The sequence below is a fragment of the Eimeria necatrix genome, genomic scaffold (genome assembly GCF_000499385.1).
Source record: "Eimeria necatrix Houghton genomic scaffold, Enh_scaff133, whole genome shotgun sequence".
Lineage (NCBI taxonomy): Eukaryota > Apicomplexa > Conoidasida > Eucoccidiorida > Eimeriidae > Eimeria > Eimeria necatrix.
Window position 1 is genome coordinate 40,759 of NW_013652080.1, and position 17,127 is coordinate 57,885.

The window sequence follows — 17,127 nt, forward strand, 5'->3', positions numbered from 1 at the left end:
TAAAAGGCCGTTCGAATGTCAATTAAGTCCTTTTGCCAGTGGGAGGCACTGCTAGTCGGAAACAGCAGTATTCTCAGTTTCACCAACAGCATGGTGTTTGCGGACTCCGACGGATTCCAGAGGTGGGGCTCAGATGCCTACCTCTTCCCTGGTCTACGAGAAGCAGCTGGGGGCTACTTACGTTCCACTACATGAAGAGCAACTAGTGGCTCAGTATGAATTTCCACAAAAAATTCAGGTGCAAGTTGACTTGCTAGATTTGGCCTCCTACCGCAGTGGAGTGACACCGCAGTACACCATGCGCTCCACAGAAACATGCAGCGCTCGGAGTGAACCGATAAATTATCGCATACGATATGGTCAGTAACATGCGGCTTAAGTCAGCAAATTTCTTGAAAATTAGTTTCGGTCTACCTCTGTCCTCTTCCCATACCAGAGGCTCCGGAGCGCCTCAGTTCAGGCCTCCAGCGCTCCAAAGCGGAAAGGAAAACGCCCTGCGCGAATTCGCTGCGACCTGTGCGGTGACTGCTCCGCACAGATTGCAGTCGCCGCATGCATAAAGAAGCCCCTATACACGGAAACAAAGCTACACTGCACTGTTCCACGTAGGGGCCTTGGTTGGCGTATGTGTAGTCGCAGGGCTGTGGGTCAGAGCCTGCACCATGTTAGTGCAGCCTCCCCAATACAAGGCTGCTGCAGTGTACATACACCGTGTTTTGAGGTGAGCGCCCACCTTGGTACATGAAATAAAAGCAGTCTTTTATTTCTAGGAACAGAAATTCTCCGAAGGAAAAGAACAAAAGGGCAGCAGCGTACAACTGTGAAAAAAAGCAAGTGCTGCCGTCAAAGACCTAAATCATAAACTCTAAAACGTAAAACCTGAACGCCTAACCCCAAAGCCGACGCTCCATTGAACTAAGCGTTTGGCGGTGTTGCTGGCTCCTGCTCATTCCACTTAGAGCAGAACTTGAGAAAGGCAGAAATACGCTGGTAGTACTCGTCCTGAGCAGCCACAGCCCGAAACGCTTAGCCGAAAGCCCTACAGCGAAGCTCTAACAGAAATTCCTAGGTACAAAGCTCTCGACCTTTAACTGAAAGACGCAATCTGGAAGTCGGCGTGACCCGCAATTCCAATGACTCCGCCCACACCCAAACAGCGATCACTACGGTCTCAATTCTGTACAGTCGCCTTCGGGCTTCTTGTTACGTTTCAAGGGTCTACAGTTTACGTTTTTTAGTTTTGCTGCTTACCCCTGTTCTGTGTTCAACGTCGTTGTGGTCCGCGTTAGGTATCCACCATGTCTGCACGCGGTTTTTCTGCATCTCTTTGTCTCTCTTTGGGGGTCCCTTGGGGGAACCATCTGCTTTGGAAGAAAGCAGGGGCGCTCTCAGTAAGCAGCGGTGGGGGGGACTCTCCTGCAGGTTGGCGTAGCGCGCGTCCGCCTCGCGGCAGGCTGCTTCTAGCTTCAAAGAATGAGAGAACGGCACCTGCAGCGAAAACAACTACAATTAAGACCATAAATTAGTGAATTAGAACTATGAAAGCAAAAAGTGAAGCCATTTGGGAAGGATGCTTGTGGGCAGGGTGCCGCTTGGGGCACCGTGGTCCCTTAGAGATCAGATAGCAGCAACAACGGGAAGTTACAAAAGGTGTACGTTTTGATGCCGCTGTAGCGGCAGCAGTTCAAAGTGGCATTCTTGCTTCTGTTTTTGCCGCAGATGCAGCAGCAGCAGGCTAAAACTGCAGCAATGCCTGCTGCTGCTGCTGCTGCTAGTTCTGCCGCTGGATCTGCCGCTGTTGAACTGACCTGTCTGTCTAATCGACCATGAATGAGCAGCATGGGCACGTCGTAAACCTTCTTCAGTTTCTCTGCATTTTGGAATGCGTCGAACCAAGGGGCCTTCTCGATGTTGTGAATGAAGAGACGCAGACCTATACAAAACATCAAGCCGTTAGCCCTATCTAAATTCCAGAGCCCGACGCAAAGAGTTGTACAACGGTATCCTTAAGCATAATCTTTAAGACCTAAGGTTGGGAGCATGAACCCAAAAATACGAGCCCTTAGCTATGGGTTGCGTGCGCTAAGCAGTACTCCTTAGCATAAACCTAAATCCCTAAATCCTAGACCCTCAGCTCTGAATCATACACCACAATCCTTGTGTTTACTGTTACCTGAAGCTATTGACGAGTGAAGAATAACTCCCCCCAGCCCCTTCTGCTTTCTCTTCGCCACGAAGTCGCAACACGGCCCAGAGCCAACGCTGTGCCCATACTGGTTGAACAGACACACAAAATACAACAAATGTACCGTGCATGCATTCACCGAGCAACATTACCACCCGAGAAACATACTTAAACGGTTTCGTTCACCAAAAGTGTCCTCTTCTAAAGGGCTATGTGCTCAGCAGCCCCTAATTCTCGTGTTCTTTCCGGTGCATTTAGTGCTTATGAGCTCTGCTCGGCTCAGCGCCTATGGCTAGGTTTAGGTTAAAGAGTTTACAAGAATGATATTCTTCGGCGGCACATTTAGTTCCTTAACAGCAAACGAGTAGACTGCCTTTATGTCTTTGTAGAGAGCAGCTTCAGTCGCTTTGCCGTCGCTCCACCCGTAGCCCGAGTAGTCGTAAGCCAGTACATTTACCTGGCATCTGCATGTAAAACAAGTACACACAACAAACTTTGCATAGAATTATACAGCCAAGTTCATCTTTCACTTACACACTGACCAAAGAAGCCCAGTAATCATATTCATTCAACCAACTTGTCGCTGAAATGACACACCGGCCGATGCGCTCTCCATCGCAGCACAAGACCACCGAAGCGCAAGAAACTAAAGCCTGCGCTTTAAATTTTGGGGCCTTCAGACTAGCAAATAGGCTTTGTAGCTTCCAATTATAGTTCGTGCCATGCAGTCTGCCTTTGTCAGACCTCGCCTACGGTCAGCTGTTCAAGTTTGGCGGTTTACTGCTTATGAACGCGTAGGATTAGTGAATTAGAGTCAACCGCTCGCGACGTGAGGTTTCTTGTTTACTCAGCCCGCAGCAAACCCGCTGGTGTTTTCCAAAAATACCAGCATCATCAAAATCACTGCTTCGAACCAGTGAAGTCTATGCTATAGGGTTTGGGGCTTTGGATTTACGCTCATCTCACCTGAAGCACATCCTGTAGTGCAGGCCAAACATGTGTCCTATATCGGTACTGTTACCATGTGAAAAAACGATCAAGAAACGATTCGTGAGCGCATATTCCTTTGCCTTGCTTTCTTGCGCATATTCTGGCGGCACTCCAGCAGTCGACCACAGCAGCACCGCAGCAAGCTGATGCTTCTTCCCGCGCCGGATGTGGCAGACCTGAACCCTCTCAGGCAGCCGGTTGTGTTCCAGCAGCTGCTGTATGCTCTCTTGCCCCTCGCGGGGAGGCGGCCGCTGCTGCTGCTGCTCTGCTGGAGCAGTACCACGGAACCCACGGCCTGCTGTTGCCGCATTAAACACTTCCTGGATGTACAACTGGTCCCCCTGCAATGAATAGCCAGCGGGGAAGGGGGGATAGAAAGACAAACGACGCACAACGGAGGAACGGCAGCCCCTGAACAAGCCAGTTTGAAAGAAGCAGAACAAACACACAACACTACTCAGAAAAAGAGCACCAAAGATGAACGGGAAAACACGAAAAAGAAAACACAGAACAAAGCAGGATGAAAGTGAAAGGTGGAAAATTTGCTCTACAAAGGCAGGTGCAGATGAGATGCAGCAGCAGTAGCAGCGAAAGCGAAGAAGTTGAAGCAGGAGGCGAAGCAGAGAGAGCGAGGGGATGCCACAAAGCAAACAAGGGGGAAGATGGGGGAATAATAGACAAAGGCAGCACTGCTTTGCCTTACATGATAGATATGCACCCGAAAATACACATGGTGGCGCATCGGCCTGTCGGTGACAGCGCCACCATCTCACAAAACTCCTCGTCGTCTGAGGCATCGGCGTAAGGCTCAGCAGGAGTCCTTCTTGAGTTGCCGGGGGCAACAGTCCGGGTATCGGGGGCTATATCTGGCTTTACCGACATTTTGACGGCTGGCGTGGCAGTGTAAAACACTGAGAGGCTGATTTGTGATTTTGCTGGCGCTTCTGATTCCGTCTGGTCTAAAGGCAGAAGCGCAATCCATAAGTGCAGCTAGCAAGAAGACCCTAGTCAAGACTTGGAGCGGCGTTTGCTCTGCAAAGACTTATATATGGCCGTGCGCGCAAAAGGGAGACAAACGAAAACGGGGGCGGTCTGAAAAATGAACCGCGGGGCGTACAGGCTACGAAGGGAAAGCTGCAGCTGCGACAGGAAACGCCCAGGGGGCCTCCGGTCACCCCGCAGGTAAAAACGTCGAAATATCCAGGAAAAGAAAGGGAAAAGAAAAGGCATCACAGCACTAGTCTTGTGGGAGAGTCCGCATGAGAGGAGTTCGCAATTCGGACAGAAACGGAGTAGGCACCGCTTAGCACCTTCCCGCTGCCTCAGCTCCTCCTTGCAAAACAAATGTCCAAAAACAAGTAAATCAAGTTGCAAATCGGAACATTTAAGTCGAAAAATGAGTCAGAAACTCACAAGGAAGGGGGGCCCCGTGATGCGGAAACCTGAAGCTGCTGCGCCTGCCGGCGCTCCATTAAGTCGATCAGTCAGATCAAATGGACTAATCGAAAAGAAAACGTAAAAAAAAGAACGGTAATTTTAACATATTTGTTCAGGCTGCATTTCCCCCAAAACCATGACTGCGCAAATTCGCGCATGTTTGGGGCCCCCGACTGTCGGACTGTTGTCTGTGGCTGTCTGACCATGAAACACGACAGCGATTCGTTCAGCGCTTCTTCTTTTCTCCTTCATATCTTCGCTTTGTGGTCTTTCTTTGGTTTTACCGACTTGGAAACCTGTTTCTACCCCATATTTCTTCTCGTATTATTCTAATGGCCGTTGTTTCCACGAAGAATTCAATGACAGCACATACCATGATGACCACTCTCGTTCGATTTGGACAGCAGACGCAGCGTGTTTGGCTGTATGCGCATTTATCTTCTTAGAGCCTCGTAGTATGCATCGAATGTCACCAGGAGTTCAGTCGAGGGGCGCTTCCATTATACTTCAGTTATTTCAGTCAACATCCGAAGCACGGAAGACACTCCGCTAACACATGGTGGTTATTCCACTAAACCGAGCGAACACACAAACAAAGAATACATGCACACTTGGGTAAGTACGTGATCCAAATGCCCAGTATTTGCGTTGATCATTTTCCATTGTAGAGGGCATGTGTGTGTGTGTCAGAGCATCCTCATATTGGTGAGGGGTAGGCTCGCTACTTGTGCACCTGGAACAAGTGAAACGAAAAATCAAAAACAAAAAATTAATTTTTGAAGTTCTCTAACAAGCCCCAAACACTTTTGGAACCACGCAAAGCACCCTCAGTCGTAATCATGGGCAGCAGATCCTAAGGCTTAAACACTTCGACGAAGTGCCTCTATTTTCGTTGTTTGCCTTCCGCACAGTCTTGTCTCAGCCCTTTGCATGATTTGTTCTGCTGCGATACCTTGCATTCTTTTTCGTTTGACCTTTTACTTGCTGTTCTGCTGTCAAACGCTGGCAAGGAGACACAGATATGCATTAAAACGAAGGCAGATAGAAGGAAAATGGACAGACAAAAAGAGAGCCAGAAAAAGAGACAAAAAGACGGCAAGAGGCAGGCAGAGAACTAAACCAAACCCAAGGACATGAGCGAACAGCAGAACGGGCCGCTCCTCTCTAGTTCCGTCCGTTATTTCGTTGCGTACAGAGAAGCGCTGCAAGGATGTTCGATGCGGCGGCAATGCGTGGAAGCAAAACAGATATGGGATAAAGGGATAAAAAATGAAAAAGTTTAAAACAAAAGGACAGGACGGAAGGACACCGAGAAGATAAAATAGCGGTAAACAAGCCAGGAAACCAGCAAGCCTCCTTTTAAGGGAGACCCGCGAACTGTCTGTACACATCATCCAGTGCTCGGCTGTTAAGAGCAGCACAAGTAAAAGCAGCAAGCCCAGAATCGTGAGCGCTGCAAAAGCAAGCTCTGTGATCGCAAAGCCTCAGAGCCGCAGAAGCAGCAACAGCTGCTCCTGCAGCTGCTGCAGCTGCTGCTACGAGTATTTCTACTTTTGGCAGTTGAGCGCCTCGTATATACACGTACACGCAGTAGTTGGTGCTTCTACGAGTTCAGTCAAAGCGCCGGTTGTCTCGCGGTGTTTGTAGCGCCACTACGCCCAAGAGGCCCACCAAACCCTCGTACCAATTTGGCATGCTCTCGACAGAAGCATTTTGTTGTTCCTGCTGTTGCTGCGGATTCTGTGAGTTGTGCTTGTCCTGTTGGCGCTGAGGGCGGTGCTGCTCCTGAAGCTGCTGGTGGTGGTGGTGGTGATGACGGTGCTGCTGGTGGTGATGGTGCTGATTATGGTGTTGCTGCTGCTGCTGCGTCAGCTTCTTGTCCGCTACACCTGGATTGCTACTTGTTTTCTGTTGTTGCAGCCGAGTGTTCTCCACAGCTGACTCATTAGACCCTCCAGGCTCTGCAATTGAGACCCGTTGTTGTGGCGGATGTCCTTGTTGTTCAACAGGGCCGTTGTTGCTGCTGTTGCTGTTGCTGTGGTGCTGCTGCTGCTGCTGTATCGTTTGTAGCCTGGTTGTACACAGGCTAACAGGCTCAGCTCTTCCAGCAGCAGGTGCTGTTGCTGGCGGAGAGGGGCCCCTGCTGCTGCTATGCGCCGCTGCAGCAGAACCCCGAAGGACAGCAGCTCCAGAAACTGGCGTACGCCCAGTCTGCTGCTTCTGCTGCTGCTGTACATACAAACTCTTGGAAGCAGCAGTCACTGAGGGCTTCGCTGCTGCAGCAACAGCCCCTGCCTTAGCGAATGCTCTATGCTGTTCGTTCAACAGCACAAAGGCTGAAGAGTCAGCAGTGGACCCGTTGGAATCTGCGGCTATATTTGCTGATGCTGTTGCTGCAGCATCTGCTTCTGCTGAAGCTTCAGAAATATTGTGTTTCGTCTCCTTCACGTTTTTCCCCTCCTTACGCTGTTCGTGCGGCTCTTGCTGCTGTTGCGCCGCTGCTGCTTCCCCAGACCTGCGGTGTCGCCTAGGTGTTCTGGGTGTACGAGCAGCAGCAACAAACCTTGCTGCACCTTTGAAAAATGAATCTTCTCTTTCTACTTGAGACACGTGAAGAGCAGGAATTGGGAGTCGGGGCACAGCAACCCCGTCGTAAACACCTTGATGCCGTTGTGAGTCAGCAGTAGCAGCAATAGCAGCAGAGGGAGGCGTGACAAATCGCTGCAGCAGTTCCTTTTGCACATTGTGAAAGGTCCCTTGATTGTAAGTTTCCTTGCCGCAGGCTACAGAAGCTGCTGCAGTGCGAGGGCTCAGTAGCAGCGGCTCTTCATCTGCTCCAGCACGACACTCTGCCAGGGCAACGACAGCTGCTGCTGCCTGCTCAGCTGCTTGGTCTGCCCTGGTTTTCTCTGCTTTTGCTGCAGTTGCTGCGGCTGCCGCCTGCTGTGCCTTCTCCTCTGCTTTTGCTTTCCGTGCTGCTGCTGCTGCTGCTGCTGCCGCTTGCTGGGCCGCTCTCTGCAGTGCTGCAGCTTCCGCTTCAGCAGCCTGCGCTGCTGCAGCAGCAGCAGCAGTTGCCGCAGCCTCTGCCTGTTTCTGTTCCTTTGCCGCCCTTGCCACCTTTTCTGCTGCTTCCGCTGCAGCAGCAGCTGCAGCCTCTGCAGCATCGAGCACTGACCGCAGCAGCAGCTTTTCCTGTTGCTGCTGCTGAGGGGTTCTCAGGCTGCGGGCGTACGCTATCCAGGGGTGAGCCAAGGCCTCTGCTGCCGTCTGAAACCTGTGTCTGCTGCTGCTGCTGAGGAGCTTACGCATAAAGTTTTCGCACAGAAGAGAGTACTGCTGCTTTAGGCGGGGATAGCGGACATCTTGGGATAGCTGCTGACACAGACGGCCGCTGCTCATTATCCCTTGGCTGCATAGAGAAAATTAAACAGAAAGACTTATTTCTCTGCATCTACATTTCGCTGCGTAGTCGTTTGGGTGAGGTAGTGTTTGTGCATTCGCTACGATACGCATTTGAGTGGTTTATTGACTATCTATTCTCTAAAATGATGCAAGCACTTGGGCACACGTTTCTCCGTGTTTAGTGGTCTATGAAAAAAGTAGATGGTTTAATGCACAATGAATGAGCAGCCTCTCCACGCATTCCCATTTCACAAAAACTGGGATTCGTATTACTAATCCTTAGTGAACAAACTAGAGGCAACCAGACCGTTCGCTGCTTACTATCTAATTTCTGGTGCGACGTTTGGTGTAAAATGACTAAATAAGCAGACGAGTGAAATATAAAGCAGTGAGCAAGTATCCACTCTACTTATTCTTACCTTTTAAGGTTGACTCTTTCATGCGGGAAGCAACCCTCCATTAGCAAGTAGCATATACACCCCACTGCATGCAGGTCAGCGAACGTCGATAGTTTTCTCTCCTTCACAACTTCAGCCGGCAGGTACTGAGGGGTGCAGCAGAGACCCTCGAGAGCACCCCCTTCCCCGCTTAGTAGAGAAGCAAGAGAGCTGGTGCAGGCTGCTGCTGCGGCGGCTGCGGCTGCTGCGTTTGCTGCTGAAGCTGGATCCTTTGCCCTCGCAGTGGGCAGCAAAAGGTTCCTTTTCCCTCCAGTTCCAGATCCACCTTGCTGCTGCTGCTGTGCAGCAGCAGTAGCAATAGAGTAAGCCTGTGCTGCTCGTGCTGCTGCACATGGTAGTGGCGTCAGCCCATCCAAATCCACTAAAGTCAGAGTTGCCGGATGGGGTGCAGCAGACCTAAACATGATATTTTCAAGCTTTATGTCTCCGTGAATAAACTGTAAAAGAGACACAGGCAATTCGCGCAACGCTGTAAAGTGGTTGAAGCAGCAGCAGTGGCACATAGGGCAGCGGAGGCAGAAACACAGACAGTAGCTGCAGCGCCAGCTGCACCTGCTGCTGCTGTAAGTGCACGAACAGCGGCAGCAAGGGCGTGTCTCTGCACTTTTTGTTTGATATTTTTTGCCGCTGCCACAGCAGCAGCAGTTACAGCAGCAAAGGCAGCAGCTTACCCCCTCTTGGTGAATACACCTTAGTCCCTTCAGAATAGGCACAATGATCTGGGAGGCCTCCCACTCTGTGGGCAGCACTTGGCTGTACTTCCGACACAAATACTCGAAGAGTGTGGGGCCCGCCAGTTTTTCCATAACCAAAAACTCGCGAGACACCCGACTGCATGCATACACCCCAAATACCTGCAGCAGGTGTAAGGAGTCGAAACTGGGGAACTGTAGAAAGCGGCAACAGCTGCAGCTGGAACCCCCTGCTACTGCTGCTGCGGCGGCAGCTGGAGGTGGGGGTGCTGCTGCTCCTGATGGGGGGTGGCAACGCTCGTGTATGGTTGCCAACAGCATTGCGAATGCGTCATTTTGTATTTGTTTCGGCGGATGAGCTGTGTGTTGACTCGAATCGGCAGCAAGCTCCGTAGCTTCTTTGCTACTCGCTGTCGTATCGGGTACTTCATCCTGCCGTTCCCCTGTCTCCTTTTCGGCTTTAAATTTCGTTGCTGCTCCGTCCTTAGCATCTCCTTTGGTTTCTGGCTTTATCTCTCTGTCTAGTTCTGCTTCGGTGCACGTTTCAGTATCTGTGTCTGTATCGTGGCCGCTGCTGCTGCTCAGCAGCTGCTGCAGCCTAATCAGCTGCAAGAATTTGAATCGATTGATGAAAAACTGCTGCTGCCTTTCTGATGAATGCCTCAGTGCCTTAACCGCCACCTGTCGAGTCCTATCAAAGAAGCAGTACTGACAACCCATCCGAGAAGAAACGCTACTGCTGCTGCTGCAGCTGCTGCTGCAGCTGCCCCTGCTGCTGCTGCTGCACCTGCTGCTCTGCCGGCTCTCCCCTTCCAACAAGTCTGTGCCCCTTACAGAGCCCCTGGGGATTTCAAGGTGGCGGTGGGGCCTTGGGGCCCCAGGGACTCTGGTGAAGCAGGGTCCCCCGAGGGCCCCTCCCGGGGAGTACCGGCAGGTGCTTCTGTCTACCGAGCCAGCATAGACCGCGCCGTAGCTCCCTTCACCTAACAGTGTGCTGAAATCTACGTACGTCCAGGCCCCACATAATAAGGGTATGTGCAGCAGCCGCTGCTGTGTTGCTGTTGCCTCGGCTATGCAGGTGACCTCACGAGGCCGCTGCTGCGGCTGCTCCCCGGGTTCAATACCCACTAAGACAGATTCTGCTAGGCCCATTATCTTGAAGTGAGTGCCGTGGAAGACAGACCAACCATCGGGAGCCAAGATCTATACCAGGTACCGTTTGCCTTCCTTTTTCTCGATTTGTTCGTGTCGTGACAAACAGTAGACGCCACGGGAGGGGAGGAAGGGGTAGCGAAGAACAGAAGCAGAGACAGATTCAAATCAAACTCCACAACCAGCACGCTATATCTGGTTTACGAAAAAGACTACAAACTGCCACCAGCCAGCAAGCAATGGGGGGAAGGAGCACACGAAGTGCGAGGAGCAGCTCGCGAAGTTGTGGGGGAATGGGCTAATATCAAGTAGTCCACGGATTTGAAGACAAAGGAGTTCCTTTTAGGAGTGAAGAAGAAATGTTTAATGATCAAATGACAAATTGCAGCCGCTCGCCGAGGCGGTCGAAATTCGAGTGGTCAACGCGCACCCGAAGCCCGTGCCGTACAAATTGGGCTTCAATGACCTCCTACGTTTAAAAATAAACAAAAACAATAAATGGTAATAATTTGACAAGAGGTTCAGGACGAAGAAAAGTGAATGTGAGCCACGAGGGCGCAGCACCACCGGCCACTGACCGACCGGTTACGCCATTCAGACAGTGCCAGGGCTGTGAAATATGTTTAACTGAACTTCGCAGACATAAAAGTGAAGATGAAAAATAAGTTTATAAGCCTCGTTTAAACGAGCTGCAGTGTCAGAGGCAATATAAAAGGGTAGATGCGTTGTACTACCTTAGGCGTTTTGACGCCGCCGTCGGCAGTGAGGGCTGCGACTGAGCCATGAACAGACGAAGTGAGCTCCCCGTGAACGCAGTTGACATGAACAATAAAGAACCTTAGCTCTTCAGTAAAAATTGATTCAATGCTTAGATTGTACTATACCAAAACGCGTCAAGTGTGTTTTTTCCATTGCTTCACTGAATAGGCCAATGGACTGGTGCGAGTTACGCGTATATGTAACACATCCTCATGATCTTCGTACATGATCTAGGAGGAGTCCACGATTACAGTTTCAAAATTTAGGTTTTAGATCTACGAAACTGTTGTCTTTAGTGCCCCATTTGTTCTGTTGAGCGCTTCTGTGAATTCCTCCTCTAGACGCCGAACCAAAGGAGATTGCTTCGTTTGCCGAATGGCCCGGGATGGGCAATTCAAAAGCCGATGGAAATTCACCATACTTCACTGCTTATAATAAGCTCGCACACGCGGTGAACTGTTCAGGACAACTTAAAGGGATGCAGCTACAGGGTTCCAGAGTTCAACAGAACGTGGGGCAGGTTCTAGTGGGCCAACCTGCATAGCTTTTGCATATTGGCAACTTTGTCTGTAAACTTCCAACATAACTGTATTTACGTTGTATGCAGTTTGTTACAATAAAGGTACCCTTGACTTCGTCTCCTCAACAGCAAAGCTCTGGTGTTCTCTCCAGCACGGAAAGAAAGCGACAAAAAGTAGCGTACACACTACCATGTCCGCGTAACTTCGTGTCACTCTGCAAAAGTATCTTGCCTCCATGTTTCCTATCACGTAAATGGTACACGGAGAGGAAAGAAAGGTGAACGTAAACGACGCGTGAGAAGGGGAAAGGAACAGCTTGTTACTTATTTTTCTGTCTCCGTCCCTGTCCTGGTTTCACCGGGCTTCTTGTTCATCTTACAACTGCTCATGTTGCCACTGCATCAACTGAAGATTATTTGTTTGCCTGTTGAAGGCTATATCCGTTATCTCCAGCGCTTACCGCCACTTGTTCTATGCGCACAAGTAAAGCTACATTTTAGTAGTTTACACTTCCACCTCGTGAGCACTCTCCTATTTTTTGAAGACAAGTTTATTTGTTGGCGCGAAAAGCTCTCCATTTTGCGCTGCATTTTCGTGACAGCAGCTGCAGCAGCGGCAGAGGCTGAAAGCCTCCTGTGGCGTTTCTGCTGCTTGTGCAATTTCTCACGGCTAGAATAAAGCAGCAAAGAGAGGCAGAAATAAGACAAGCAACAACAAACAATATAAACATAAAGGCAATAGGAAACATCGATAACATCTCATTGGCGAGCTGCCGCATTTGAAGCAGATCGCGAAATGAGGAAGTGTTTCCCGTCGCCGCGACGATTGTCTGAAAACAAGCGCAAAACCTTGACCCAAACCCTTAGCCCTAAATCCTAGAAGCTTATCCACACAAATCTAAATTCTCTTTAAAATAAAGTCTTTAAAATGTAAGCCCCAAACGTCTCTGTTGAAAATCATGAACCAGCCCTCTCCACACACCGATGCCCCTGTTCCCCAGTCGCCAGCTCATATCTAAAAATAAAAATATGGCGAAAAATTGTATCTCACCAATGGGGAGGAACCACAGGAGGGGGTTGTACCCGAATACCTCGTTGAAATTTCGCCAGAATCCCAGGTTCCAGATATCCTGCGCAAAAAATTGAAACAAGAACAGTAAAGCATGAAAGCCAGATGTATGTACACCCGAATAAAGCTTCAGTGGCAAATGAAAACAGTACGAAATCAAATTATGCAGCGGAAATGCATACAGCTGCTTTCTCTCCCTCTTAACGAGGCAGTGACTAGAGAAACATGCCTGCTTGACTAGAGAGGAAAATATATGCAAGCATGTACACTATATGTGTCTGTGCATGTGAGACAATTCTGTGGTGTACGCACAGCTGGAGGCTGTGCATCGGTCCTTCTAAGCCTCTTTTCGCAGAACTCGATTGTAGTCATCCCCTTGGCTAAGAGGTAAAGATGAAATAAGCCGAACAGGAATAGAACAGCAAAGAGAAACAAGTCCAGAATTGAGCCCAACAGCAGGGCAAACAGCTCCCCGAAGTCCGTCTGCACAGGAAGCGCAAACCGGGAAGACCACATTGACAAATTAAACGAGAAAGTGAAAGCCTGCCTGCTTGTTTGTGCGCATGCAAGAGGGTGAGTGCAGCAGCACCGCATTCTGCTCAGAAGCAGCAGTCCACAAATAAAAACAATTCCAAAACTGCGGTTCCTTCAACATTTGCGATATAGGGGAATTGATTTAGGGTGTACATCCACCTTGGGTTCTCCGACGACTCTGACGAGGGACTCGATCATCGTCCCACCCACAAACAAACAAGTGAGAGTTCCGTACAGCAGCAGCAACATGAAGTACTTGTGGTTTCCCCAGCCAACACAATTGGCCAGCCAGGGGCAGTGGTGGTCCATTCGCAAAATGCAGCAGCGGCAGACGCGGCAGTGGTGAGTCCGGTCGGGTTTGCATACACCGCACCACTTGCACACGCGCAGCCCGCCGCTGCTCTTCGTCTCCTGAGTTGTTGCAGCAAATAAATCCGCAAAAGAAATAAATTCAAAAATACATTTCAACTAATAAATAGCTAACGCCACTCGCCAGTGCAGACAACTGGCGTTGATAGGTAGCCCACAAACGCCACGGCTCATACTGGAATGGAAGCAGGATATAGAGAAAAAGAAACAGAGAAAGGCACATTCAAACAGAACAAATTGAAGGAAGTAGCAAAAGGACAAACGGAAGCAAACGCATAGACTAAGAGACAAATAAAAGGGAAACAAACGCGTTAAAGGATGTGCGCAAAACAGCAAGATTTACAGCCGTGCTTTCACTGGGGGTAGCAGCTGCGAATGGAGTTGGAATAAAACTGAGGTGTACATACACCGCAGCCCCGCCAGCGGGCTCACCGCCGCAGTGTGGGTCTCCAGGGCATCTTCATCTGTTTCATTTGGAGTTCCGGGGCGCACGAAAACGCTCAAAGCGAAGCAGAGGATGAAAACGGCGAAGAGGAAAAGAAACACAATGAATTCGGACAAGCCTCTGCCGAAGGCCTGTCTGTCTGCGCCGTGCTGCTGCAGCAGCGGGGCTATGTGGTAAGCCACGTACACCCCAACGACAACAAACACCAGAGACAAAACAAAAAGGACCGGCAAAGAACGAAGGAGGGCCCCCTTGGGGCCCCCCAGGGGAGCGGCGTAGCGCAGGGGGGCCACTTGTTCAGAGTCCTCATTTTCTTTCCTCTTCGCCCCACCTACTCGGGGGGCCCCCCGCTCCATTGGGGGCCCCCCTGAAGTCCCCGCAGCTTCAGAGACGCCAGCAGCCAACAGCGGCTGCTGGTCCCCCTCCCCCTCCATTGTGGGCAGCAGTTCTAGGGGGGAAAGCAGCGAGGGCTCAAGGAACTCCTAGCTGCCTTGAGGCGCGGCGGACAGCAGCAGCAGCAGCAGCAGCAGCAGACGCAAGCAGCTGCTGCAGGCCCGCTCAGAAAGGGACTGAGAGGTCGAGAAAAGCAGGGGGGTCCACTCCTTTTAAAATAGTCGAGATGAAGCCATTTCGCTATACGCTTGCGCGCCAAAGGCGATGGCTATGGGGAGCTGCTGGAGCAGCTGCAGCCAAGGGGCACTGGACACCAAAGGGAGGCTTGAGATACAAAAAGAGGAAAAAGGAAAGGACCTATTAGCAAGGTTGAGGCTGTTGAGAACAGGAGGAAAATTTTAAAGCTTGAAACAAATATATAACCAGAAATCATGGAGGCTGTAACTGGGGGATGAGCCGAGTGGACGAGAGAGGAAAGCAGATGTATCTTCAAGCGGCTAACCTGCCGCTATGAGTGCCTAATTTAGAACTCTATTTAATACGGGAATACCGGCATACAATTGCCGTGATGAAACATTGGCGGCCACCCCCAGTGTCGAGCCAAGCAGCACAGCGCATGCATCTGGGGAGCTGATCTATGCATGCAGCTCTATTATATTGAAAAATAATCCTTTTTAATCCAATTAAATTACTGGATGCCTGCTGATCCTACAAAAAGCCCGTCGGGGAGCGCGCAAATAACTCTTCAGGCTTCACGCCGTTGGTGCTAGCCGTTGCAGGCGGGCACAGCACGTGGGGTGTCTGTACAGGCGGGACAGTGAGGATAAAGCTGTGTACGAGATTCATTGATAAATCATCCGAAGAAAGCTTTTTGCGTTCTTGAGCTTTCAGTGTAGTCCCTGATGCTTGTGCGCCGTGGTCAAGCGAGCTGGCAGAACTCGGCACCGTGGAATGCTCCTCCACATACTCTGTGGCTCACGTAAGGCTGTTTGTTTCATGATGAAATTTTCAGTTGAGTAAAGTTTACTGCTAACCTAACCTGCTTTCTCCCCGTTGGCTATCCATACTCGAACGGCACGCAACACATGCTAGACATCAAGTGTGACATCAAATGGCCCTCAGCTGGTTCCGTTCATGTTCGCTTTTTCACTTAGTAGTCGAATATTTTGAAGTGCATAAGCCTTAAATTTTGCATTTTGAAGCGCTAGGTGCATGCATCATATGTGCATGCATCGTGGGCAATGTTCTCCGCACACAAATGCGCAGAGGACGCACACATAGAATATCTGGGCTAGAAAGAGTTTTTACTTTAAACTTGCTTTTGCATTCAAGCCAGAGTCCAGATACCCAAATATTCAATAAACTTTATCTGTGGCTGTATATTAGAGCCTGCTTTGGCGCAATTTCAGCACTCAGCATTTTAGCCGTGGGTGCGAGCCTAAAGGAGAAAAGTTAATCAAAAAGGTTAAGACGAATTCAACGCACATAGAATGAACAAAAAATCGCGTGTTTAACAAAATTTAATATATTGGGCCTGTGGGCATAAGGAGCCCGCGCTGAACAACGGGAATGTGGCAACAGCACGCGCACACAGATAGCTACTTGGCTAGCTTTCAAGTAACAGCTGGCTATCTGGCTAACTCTGTGTCGCCCTGGTGCCTCGAGAAGTGGCTACTCTGTGAAGGCCACAGGGACGGCTGAGGGAAAGCCTAATGGGCCTGTCTCTCATTCCACGTTGTCTTAATTGCAATTTAGTTGAGGGTTTCACATCAAACAGCTCACGAAAAGCAAACAGCTGTCATTTCAACTGAAGTGACATAGTGAGGTCTTGTGGGATGGACACGTTTCGGTGGCACTTGAAAACAACAGTACTAAAGGCTGCGCTGATAATGACGGTTGAGGTAACTCTGAACTTGATTTGCTTCGGTTTTCCACGCTAATGCCAGTATTGTTAACATTCCAAGATAGGAAATGCTTATCCGGTGGATCAGTCTGCGTTTCAAAAAATGAGTTGCGTGTCCCCCTTTTAAAACGAACTCTCACCAACTGCTACAGAAGTGAGAAGCTTATAGTGGTGGCAATACTTAAAGCACTAGGCAGCATCGCAGTCAATCTCATTGAAGGTTACCGCCATCATCATTTGCAGCCATCCTGCTTATCCTCTGGATTGATTGTGTCAGGTTTGCAGCCGATAAGTTGCAAGAAGTTGCAGATTCAGGAGATAACTGCGTTTTCTCCTCCTCAAGAGCTGCATCCCGTGCACTGGAATTGTCGTTTATCGATACTACTATGATGAATATCGTAACAGCAATTGGTGCGAATGGTAGCTGATAATAACGAGAGCAGCCACAGCAAACTGCCCTCAAAACGACTGCTATCTTTTCCAATTATTTGCTATCTTATTGGCGCAAACCGAAAATAGCCAGGCAGCCGAAGCATGAGTATGCGTGGGACAGAGAGCTCAAATGATCTGAATACTGAAGCACGCAAATACTACCAATAAAGCAAACGATTTGAACAAATGAATGAGTTACTGGACAGCTACATTGCGAGAGTGAGATGAAGCCCGAAGGCTAGCTAACAATTCAAGAAAAGAAGAAAGCATGTTTCTAATGAATTAACAAAGCCTTTTTCCCCGTTCTTTCAGTTTTTAGCGTTCCTAAAATGTTTATAAATAGTACTCTCTTGTTGCTGCCAGAGCGAGAACCAAGCTAGCCACTGC

The 17,127-nt window shown here is 49.8% G+C and overlaps 3 protein-coding genes across 3 annotated transcripts; all 3 read right to left on the minus strand.

Annotated features, from left to right (window-relative positions):
- Positions 1–915: 915 nt before the first annotated feature.
- Positions 916–4,057, minus strand: ENH_00011100 (hypothetical protein, conserved; the record flags this gene model as incomplete). The annotated part of the gene is made up of 7 exons (XM_013578849.1): positions 916–1,002; positions 1,252–1,488; positions 1,809–1,933; positions 2,174–2,273; positions 2,502–2,649; positions 3,152–3,586; positions 3,879–4,057. 7 exons carry the CDS (start codon positions 4,055–4,057, stop codon positions 916–918), a joined length of 1,311 nt encoding a protein of 436 aa, XP_013434303.1.
- Positions 4,058–6,223: 2,166 nt separating this feature from the next.
- On the minus strand, positions 6,224–10,316 carry ENH_00011110 (CMGC kinase, MAPK family, MEK kinase-related (incomplete catalytic triad), putative; the record flags this gene model as incomplete). The annotated part of the gene is made up of 3 exons (XM_013578850.1): positions 6,224–8,021; positions 8,434–8,909; positions 9,144–10,316. 3 exons carry the CDS (start codon positions 10,314–10,316, stop codon positions 6,224–6,226), a joined length of 3,447 nt encoding a protein of 1,148 aa, XP_013434304.1.
- Positions 10,317–12,354: 2,038 nt separating this feature from the next.
- Positions 12,355–14,446, minus strand: ENH_00011120 (zinc finger DHHC domain-containing protein, putative; the record flags this gene model as incomplete). The annotated part of the gene is made up of 5 exons (XM_013578851.1): positions 12,355–12,425; positions 12,647–12,725; positions 12,977–13,147; positions 13,358–13,609; positions 14,000–14,446. 5 exons carry the CDS (start codon positions 14,444–14,446, stop codon positions 12,355–12,357), a joined length of 1,020 nt encoding a protein of 339 aa, XP_013434305.1.
- Positions 14,447–17,127: the final 2,681 nt, after the last annotated feature.